The sequence below is a fragment of the Toxorhynchites rutilus genome, chromosome 3 (genome assembly GCF_029784135.1).
Source record: "Toxorhynchites rutilus septentrionalis strain SRP chromosome 3, ASM2978413v1, whole genome shotgun sequence".
Taxonomy (NCBI): domain Eukaryota; kingdom Metazoa; phylum Arthropoda; class Insecta; order Diptera; family Culicidae; genus Toxorhynchites; species Toxorhynchites rutilus.
The window spans coordinates 282,246,933-282,255,801 of record NC_073746.1 but is presented as its reverse complement, the minus strand read 5'-3'; the positions used below and the strand labels follow the sequence as shown (position 1 = coordinate 282,255,801).

The window sequence follows — 8,869 nt, the reverse complement described above, 5'->3', positions numbered from 1 at the left end:
TTTCGTCACTAAGTTGGGTAGGGGAGCGGTATAACGGAAGAAAGCAGAAGGGGAATTATTTGCTTGTAGCGTGAAAGAGATAGACTGAACACGAGCGAGCTTCGGCCCTAGCGTATTGTGTTTTGTTTACAAACAAAACACAGTAGACTTCCAAGATGGCTGAAGAGTGGTTTTAGGAAGTTGGCCCACCTTAGGATATACTTCTAGGCGCCTTGGTGTAGACGTTGACAAAATCACTTGACATCTCCGTAAGCGAAGTACTAGAATAGCAACAAATATTTTTAAAGAGATTAAGCATTGACATTTGTGTTCAGCTTACGTTTATTTTTTGCTGACCGTATATTGTTCTTTGATACTACGAATCATTCACAACAAAATAGAATTTTCTTTCAAATTTCCTTGTTGGAAAACTGCAAACATATCGAAACGTTCCTGGAAGCTTATTGTGTATGCACATTATAAATGTCTGTTTTGGTCTCATTGTGTTTACTCAAAATTGAAATAGTTGACGAAAACAACACAATGAGTGCTGTCGACGATGAATGTGGTATGTAATTGTCGTTTTAAGCATTCCCCGTCATGCATTGTGTGTTTTGCATTGACTTACACAACCTATGTATATTATCACTGCACAGAGGCTGCAGGTGCCGCTTCTAACGATCATCCAATAAATTCACGCCAACAACGGGACATGAGAGGCCAGCGAAAATCGAAAAAAATTACCATTGAAAGCTATCGCAACCGGCTAGACTCGGAGGCGAGCACCAACGAGTGTCGGGGTGTGCTGCCGAAATGTTCCCGCGAGCAAACACCAATGGACGAAAATCCACCGACCTCGGTCCAGGAATTTCCCGGCGAAATCAACTTTTTCTCGGGCAACCCATTCGTTGAGGTGACAAAGGGCATCTTGCATCTGTACAAACGCAAGTAAGTAGCACTGCAGCTCAAAAATAGAGCAGAGAAAGTTATATAAACCGAGATTTCTTCCTGATTGCTCATTTCCATTTCATTGGCCATATAATTAGTTGTATTTTGAGAACTTTCCTTCTATTGCAGTGAACGAGCCGACATCACTGATGGGCCCTCACGGACGCTCTGCCTTATTGCCGTTCCCTCGTCGCTAAATTGCCACGACATCCTAAATTTTATCGCACCATGTCATTCGGTCATCCAGCACGTTCGCATTCTTCGCGATGGCTCTCCGAATCAATTCATGGTGCTTTTGGTGTTTCGCTGTGGCGAAGCGGCTGTCGAATTTTACCAAACATTCAATGGAATCCCATACAACAGTCTGGAACCGGATATGCTCTGTCACGCTGTGTGGGTATCCGGTGTCGAATGGGGTAGTAATGGTATTGCACCTCAGGGACACACCGAACTTCCCACTTGTCCCGTTTGTCTCGAACGAATGGATGAAAGTGTTGACGGAGTATTGACGATACTTTGCAATCACGCATTTCACGCGGGATGTCTCATCAAGTGGGGTGATTCAACGTGTCCGGTCTGCCGCTGTGTTCAGACACCGGAGCTTTCGGAAACGTCCGTTTGTATGGAATGTGAGGGAACGGAAGCCCTTTGGATATGTTTGATTTGTGGTCACATCGGATGCGGTCGGTATCAAGGTGGTCACGCGGCTTCCCATTACCGCTCAACGAATCACACCTATGCCCTACAGCTCGGAACAAATCGGGTTTGGGATTACGCCGGCGATAACTTCGTCCATCGGTTGCTACAGAATAAGTCGGATGGTAAGCTGGTGGCGACACAGTCACCGGGAAATGATGGTGAAGAGAAGATTGATTCAATGCAGCTGGAGTTTACATATCTGCTGACATCGCAATTGGACGCCCAAAGAGAGTATTATGAGGAAAGGCTGTTACGACTAGAATCTAGCATAACGGGAGAAAAGCAAAAGTTGTTGAAGGAAACAGAGTTGATTCGGAATAAGAACGCATCACTGGAAGGCAGGTTGCATAATATTAGCAAAGAAAAAAATTCGCTCGAAAAAAAAGTTAATCAAATGTCTTCAAAGTAAGCTTATTTCATTACTCCAAATTATACCATGCTGTTTATCACGATTTCAATTCCAGATTGAACACGATTACGAAGGAGCTTTCCGAGGAGAGGCAGTTTGGCAAAACACTCCAATCGAATCAGTCTTCATGGCAAACTAAATTTTCAGCGCTGGAGAGAGAATGCAACGACAAAGTACGAGAAATTACCGAACTCAAGGAGCAAGTACGTGATTTAATGTTCTTTTTGGAGGCGCAGAACAAAATTGCAAACTCTGATCTGAAGGAAGAGATTGCTGGTGCTTCGGTGGAAATTCCGAGTCCTAATAACAAGGGTGCCAAACGACGCACGAAAAAATAAATTCAAAAACTAGAAATATGCTAATAGACTGCGGATTTCAAGCTTTGGCTAGATGTGGTGAAATCTCACAAATGAGTCAGTTTCATCCCAAGATAAATAGCATAAGCTATAACCTACTCCAAGTTGTGATTGTGATATTTCCTGTCTGATTTTAGAAAATAAACTTTATGTTTTGAACTGCTTCAATGTAATATCAATAAAATGCATATTCAGTCAGATGCTACTTTTCCGAGTGTATCGGCATACTGGAACTCAGGACTATTTTCATACTCACACATATCCAATGCTACCTCGCAGCTTTCTTTAACAACTCGTTTATCGTCCTTCAGATATTCGTTCAATATCCTGGTGCACTCTTCGGTAGCGATGGCTCCCAACGCTTCAGCGCATTCGTGTCGAACCATTTCGTTCTCCCCAACATCTTGGAGATTTTCCGCGAGAAAGGGAACGCTACACGGCTCCTGTAGCTGTCCCAAAACAAAGGCAACTTCATGTCTGAATAGGGCGCTTTGTCCTTTCAAGCCTGTAGCGAGAGCAAGTACTGATTCTTCCGTTCTCAGATTCCGCAAACTAAACATTGCCCGATACCGATTGAACAATGTTTCGGTCTCATCCATTAGTGTGTTTTGCAGCTCGGTAACATCGGTTGTCATTGCCGGGGGTGTTGGATCAACCGAGGCATAAGGATTGTTATCTATAAACTCTTTCTCTTTGTTTCGTAGCCAACGTACTCTTCCGAGAGCGATATCACAAGTTTCAGCTACCTCAACAACAGGATCTTTTGAATATTTAACGAGGATTTCTTCTACCTCTGACGCCCCAATCGCTCCTAGAGCTTCCGCTAGAAGAGATTATTTTCATGCTTTTATAGCACTCAACGGCTAACTTCACAAACTCACCTGCTTCATGCCGAACCATCGGTTCTTGCTTGACATCCTCCAGAACCTTTACCAGTATCGAAATTGCGGCTTTGTCCTGCATCTGGCCAAGGCAGTAGGCAAGCTCGTGCTTCAGCAAAGCAGAATCGTCATCGAAGCAGGCTTCTATACTCTCCAGTGCTTTTGCGCCACCAATGTTCTTCAAAGTGAACAATGCGCGGAAACGTTCCTTCAGTGGTCGATTTTTGTCGTTTAATACATTGCCGATGTCGCAAATTTTGGATTCCTCAATGCGAACCATTGCTGTGGCGTTATAGTTGGAATATTTACGCGAATTGCGGTGAAAAATTGTGATTCACTATCACACGTTTTTGAATGCTCTCGTTGACAACAAACTCTTCGAGTGCTATAAGGGTTGCCAAGCTTAATTTTAAAAAACTTTTCCGACTCCTAAAAAAACCTGGAAACAAGTATACTTTTATCCATTTTTCAAACAATTTCAAAAAGTATACGAATTCCTTCAAAATTTTGAAATAATTTCACAAAATGTAGAATGTCTTCAAAAAGAAAACAATCGCAATCGAGCAAGATTACATCCCAGAACTAAAAATAAGTTTGTCGATTCTTTGGTCACTTGAATAAAGAACGCAAATCATAGTAAGACACATTGTCTTCCATTACAAATCAATCTTCTGAAGCAATTTTGTAATTTTATGACTATTTTGACTAAAAAAAACTTTTTTTTTTCTAAATCACGTAAATCTGGAATCTCTGGCTTAACAACTAGCTGCCAAGGCGCCTAGAAGTATATCCAAAGGCGGGTCAACTTGCTAAAACCACTCTTCAGCCATATTGGAAGTCTATTGTGTTTTGTTTGTAAGCAAAACAATACGCTAGTGCCGAAGCTCGTTCCTGATCAGCTTGTCTCTTTCACGCTTCAAGCAAATAATTCTCCTTCTGCTTTCTTCCGTACAGTTTTCGTATACCGCTCCCCTAACCAACTTAGTGACGAAACGGCCTCACCTTAGAATATACTTCTATCCGCCTTGCTAGCTGCCATTATACCACTGAATAGATATGAAGGTGGAGTGGTAGGCGAAGTATATTTGTATTTGTGTCCGTCCGCATACAACGTAGAAGAAAAAGCACAGTTTGAATACCCCTCCTACTCCGTGAACAAGCATGGATCACTCAATCCCTGTAGACCACGTTGACATTTCTCCATTTTTTTTTGAAAAAATAACTAAGAAAATAATTGAATTGGACTTAAATTCCGTTTCAAGTTTGTTTATATTTTCTTTCCTATTTTTTATTCCATCTGTTTATTTTATTTAGGCTCATTGGCATTTCAGCTGTAACAGAGCAAGATTTATTCGTGTACATTTTTTTTATCTTATCGATAACATGTGGTAAATACCACAATGTCATCTTTTTAGCGTAAGAGTATTCAAATCGTTTCATAATTCATAGTTGGACCATACTAAGCATACTAAGCATTTGGTATGAGACTCCCATTGTTGTGTTATCGTTAGCACCAATGGTCTAATATTTCTTGCAGCAAGCAGCAGAGCGTGTGTGAACGGAGAGACTGGATCACCGTTACTTGATGATTGTTGCGTGGACTTTGTAGCTAGAATAACACCTAAAGATGGTCGGTTGAGGGCCCTAACTCAGAAAATATTAAATTGTATAAAATGACATGATTGGAGGCGATATACATACATCCAAGCCACATTTGGGTGATATATGATGCGTATAACTTACATATACATACAACAGTGGAGGCGATTTACGAATATGTCATATTAAAACCGTATATAACGATATACGATAATTGTTACACTGATATGTGATTTGACCTGACCATGTATTATAAAATGAATAAAATGTACGTATATAATACCACACATCGCGATATAAAAATTATTGCAATACCAATATACGACTTAATCCATCAAGGATATAGAAAATCGTGTTTCTGTATTTAATGCGATTTCAGCTATACACTATTGATATGCATATGGATTGATATTTTATACGATTGTAATTATATGCGACCTAGCATTTGCAAAGGTTATACGAATTAATATTTGCTGACGAGTTTTGAGCTCACGATCATTCGCTTAGTAGCGGACACGCTACCAATTAGGCTACGAAGAACCATATTTTATATTCTATTTTTTGTTCATAAAAATGTTAGCTTTATTGGTTTTCAATTTTTTTTTCTCCATAAATTATTGGTATCGCTTTTTAGTTTCTTACAAATTCCATTCATGCTGTATTGATGTTTTCTCTGCTAAAATCCTTATCAAAATATCACTTGTAAATCTAATCTCATGCAATGAGCAGGCTGAGCTGTTTGTATTTCTAAAAAATCAAACAACGAAATCGAGGGCTTTGTTAACCCCTTGCGGTATTATATTTCAGCGGAAATGTCATGAAATTGATATAGAAATGACTGGGTATTGTTCAATGGTACGTGTTTTCAGTAAACAAATAACCTGCTGATTAGGTATAGATTAGTTTGCCTTCCTTTTTAGGAACTGCACCATATTACCATCAGACGTCGACACTGTACAAACGTCATCGCGAATCTTGATGAGTAAAATTCCTAATATGATGTAATATGTCTTCAATTACGGTTTAATACGATGTACTGTTGAACGATTTACCACAGCATATGATAAAATTCTTCGCAGTACTTCATTGATTCAAATTATACGTTGATGCCTCTCACGAGCTGCATCAACCTGATATGCATATACGATTTTGTTTATATTGATTTTACGACAGTATGTACCATAAAATCGATGCTTGTTTAACTGAATTATGACTTTATCTGTAGTGATAAATGAATTTCAATTCATTTCATTGATATATTGCCTCAATGCTGATTATTTTCCCACATCACTGAGAGTTCTCACCGACACATATCATATTAAACGAATGATTTATTTAATGTTATTTATGATGTCGCCACCTACAACGAATTTAAATTGCAATGCCCCCTTTCGAATCGGCATGCCTAGAATCAGTTCTAATCTTAGAAAAAATCAATGAAAATCATTGAATTATATAATTTATATATAATTAATATATAGACTATTATCCTCAGTTAATGTCGCGAAAGATTTTGACTCCGAACTTTGGAACTAAAATAAAAAATACAACCAAAATCAAAACAAAAGCCGAGGAACAAAGCCCAGAAAAAACCCAACGAACCTCTCCGTTAATTATTCTTTTCTACAAATTCTTTTGGTTGTTTTCGTTGAACGTATACTGACGGGTCGTTACGTTGCCGGTGTATGTGAATGTATTCATAAGGATCGCATGGTAGAATAACTGACGTAACGCGACGTGACGGGACGTGAACGTGACGTGGATGTCGTAAGTGAATCGCACTTTATTCGTCTTTTCCGAAGTGATTCCAGAATATTCAAATCAAAATCTGAAAAATGTTAAAAAAATATTGATAAAAAAAATAATTCACATTTAACACATTCAACAAAATTACGTCACGAGGTTAAAGATATACGAAAACGCTGCAATCTCCGCACATACTCTACCATTTACATCACCCTTATTATCACTGGACCGACAACTTCATTGTACGAGTCTTTCTATAGTATTCATTGCTCGTGACTCATTCTCCAGCTTCCATTCCAATTTCCAATCTAGCGCAGGTGAGCGATTTTTGTTTTAATATTTGCCAAAACTAAGGACAGTGACATTGCTGATCATTTCTCCAAATAAGATTCATCCAAGCGCTAAACTCACGTAGCGATTTCTAACTGATCTCATTACCGCAATGTCCGATCCAAGATTACGCCAGCTTACGATTAAAACAGGTGTAGTGAAGCGCCTGTCCAAGGAGAAGACCGTGTATGAGAAGGAGGTTGTTACCGAGCAAAATCGTATCGAGAAACTGAAGGCGCAGGGATCCGATGATCATGCTATCCGCAAGCAGGAGGAAGTGCTGCAGGAGTCGATGATGATGGTTCCGGATTGCCAGCGGAGGTTAGTACTTTTTAGCCAGATGGCCGGCATTTTTTTTGTGTGGGTGGATGTGTATAGTGTGCATAACCTTGCTTTCGGTATATGCTTGCATTCGGTGTGCTTGTTTACAAATTGCTCGGTGTGAAAAACAGATGAATGAATGAACATAATTTATTGAATGAATATTCTTGTAGATTAGCGAAAGCATTCGCGGAGCTAAGTGACATGATCAAAAATGAAGAAGAGCTTAAGGAGAGTCCACAATATGTCGCCGCTGTTGCCGTTCTTGAAGATGCTAAGGTGAATCTTCCCAACTCAGCCCAGTGAAGATTAAGTCAAAAATTGTGAAATAAGTTAGGTTAGCAGCTAGTAATTATTTTTCTCATTCGACAATTGATATTAAAATAACGTCAGGTTCCTTGAGCGGTTCATTGGTAATAAACTGACGAGCCATGGCAAGCTTCCCTTTTTTCGAGCCGACCAAACCCCCTCCACCAATGTCACCAATGTACCATTCTGTATGGAATGAAGGTGCAATCGTAGATCAGCAATATGTTCAACATTTCCTGAGTACTAGAAAACAAAGGATGGATGCAAACTGTGCCGCTAGAATCCGGAGCATACCGATGGGTAAACTGAAAGCTGAACTGGTAGACCTTGTCGATGAAATCGGAGAGCTAAGCACAAAAAAGGAAATGCTAGGAGGAGAATTCGAATCACAACCAAATTCAGAATGGCTAAATAATGTCGAGCAACTCAAGCAGATCCAGCAGCGCATAGAGAACAAGCTCACGCGATTGAATGATTCAAAATTGCGCGACGATCTTAGAAAAAAGCTACACGCACGTCGCAAAAAACGTGCTTGGCAGAAACGACGCAATTCACAGCTAAGTGCCCAACGACGGCTGGAGATGGAGAAGCGCGAGACGTTGCACAAACAGATAGATGCATGGCGAGAAGAGCAGCGCAAATTACTGCAGCAGGAAAGAGTGAACCAGCAGCAGCTGGATTTTGCTAGCTGCTTTTTGGCGGATGTGCATCGACGTAAGGCAGCTTGTAAGAGAAATTTGATAAAGTTCGAGAAATTGAAAGAATCACGTAGCCAACGACATTTGAAGGAAGATTCGTTTTGTCGAAAGAAAGGAAATGATGAAAAAGATATCGATACCGATTTGGAAGATTTGACGAAAACATGGACGGCAAAGCTATCGAACTGCGTTAAAGAGGAGAAAGAACTGAAGGATGTGTTGGCTAGGCGTTCCACCGCTAATTTCCAACGTCGGGTTGAGAATGAGTGGCATCGAACGCTTTTCGGGGATACTATTCCGAAAAAATTTAAGCATCCACTGCTTGGCGCTGATCGTGATCGAGAAGTGCTGATAGAAGTGCGTTGGGCTTGGGATGCTTGTCTAATCAGTGGAAGCGACGAACCGAACGAAGGAAGTTCAATTCCACTGGGTTGGGTTTTACCGCCAAACGAACCTCTCCCCGTATGGGCTGAGTATCAGGTGAAGGACCAAGCGTGAATATATATTGCAAAACTAGTGTTTCGCTTCTACTAAATAATGATAATAAAGAATATGAGAAATAATTCTTCAAGAATTTTCAATGATTGATGTTTT

The 8,869-nt window shown here is 40.1% G+C and overlaps 4 protein-coding genes across 5 annotated transcripts; 3 read left to right on the top strand and 1 right to left on the bottom strand.

Annotated features, from left to right (window-relative positions):
* The first annotated feature begins 299 nt into the window (after positions 1-299).
* LOC129775797 (BRCA1-associated protein) lies at positions 300-2,550 on the top strand. The gene is made up of 4 exons (XM_055780899.1): positions 300-547; positions 636-927; positions 1,057-2,031; positions 2,091-2,550. The coding sequence occupies exons 1-4, from the start codon at positions 463-465 to the stop codon at positions 2,371-2,373; spliced, it is 1,635 nt and encodes a 544-aa protein (XP_055636874.1). The 5' UTR covers positions 300-462; the 3' UTR covers positions 2,374-2,550.
* On the bottom strand, positions 2,538-4,008 carry LOC129775798 (deoxyhypusine hydroxylase). Its single transcript, XM_055780900.1, has 2 exons — positions 3,273-4,008; positions 2,538-3,214 (listed from the first exon to the last, which is right to left on the bottom strand). Exons 1-2 carry the CDS (start codon positions 3,550-3,552, stop codon positions 2,583-2,585), a joined length of 912 nt encoding a protein of 303 aa, XP_055636875.1. The 5' UTR covers positions 3,553-4,008; the 3' UTR covers positions 2,538-2,582.
* A 2,821-nt stretch (positions 4,009-6,829) lies between these two features.
* On the top strand, positions 6,830-7,702 carry LOC129774847 (tubulin-specific chaperone A). 2 transcript variants are annotated; one of them, XM_055778862.1, is made up of 3 exons: positions 6,830-6,934; positions 7,006-7,268; positions 7,442-7,702. In XM_055778862.1, exons 2-3 carry the CDS (start codon positions 7,060-7,062, stop codon positions 7,572-7,574), a joined length of 342 nt encoding a protein of 113 aa, XP_055634837.1. In that variant the 5' UTR covers positions 6,830-6,934; positions 7,006-7,059; the 3' UTR covers positions 7,575-7,702. The 2 variants fall into 2 exon arrangements, with proteins under 2 accessions (XP_055634837.1, XP_055634838.1); XM_055778863.1 differs by lacking the exon at positions 6,830-6,934 and having other exon boundaries at positions 6,954-7,268; positions 7,442-7,605; positions 7,662-7,702.
* Positions 7,700-8,838, top strand: LOC129774846 (programmed cell death protein 7). Its single transcript, XM_055778861.1, has one exon. It carries the CDS (start codon positions 7,700-7,702, stop codon positions 8,771-8,773), a length of 1,074 nt encoding a protein of 357 aa, XP_055634836.1. The 3' UTR covers positions 8,774-8,838.
* Positions 8,839-8,869: the final 31 nt, after the last annotated feature.

Coding starts and splice junctions, on each gene's coding strand:
- LOC129775797 (XM_055780899.1), top strand. CDS start 463: ATGTCTGTTTTGGTCTCATTGTGTTTACTCAAAATTGAAATAGTTGAC. Junction 548..635: donor TGCTGTCGACGATGAATGTG/GTATGTAATTGT, acceptor ATCACTGCACAG/AGGCTGCAGGTGCCGCTTCT. Junction 2,032..2,090: donor GTTAATCAAATGTCTTCAAA/GTAAGCTTATTT, acceptor TTTCAATTCCAG/ATTGAACACGATTACGAAGG.
- LOC129775798 (XM_055780900.1), bottom strand. CDS start 3,552: ATGGTTCGCATTGAGGAATCCAAAATTTGCGACATCGGCAATGTATTA. Junction 3,215..3,272: donor GATGGTTCGGCATGAAGCAG/GTGAGTTTGTGA, acceptor AATCTCTTCTAG/CGGAAGCTCTAGGAGCGATT.
- LOC129774847 (XM_055778862.1), top strand. CDS start 7,060: ATGTCCGATCCAAGATTACGCCAGCTTACGATTAAAACAGGTGTAGTG. Junction 7,269..7,441: donor GTTCCGGATTGCCAGCGGAG/GTTAGTACTTTT, acceptor ATATTCTTGTAG/ATTAGCGAAAGCATTCGCGG.
- LOC129774846 (XM_055778861.1), top strand. CDS start 7,700: ATGGCAAGCTTCCCTTTTTTCGAGCCGACCAAACCCCCTCCACCAATG.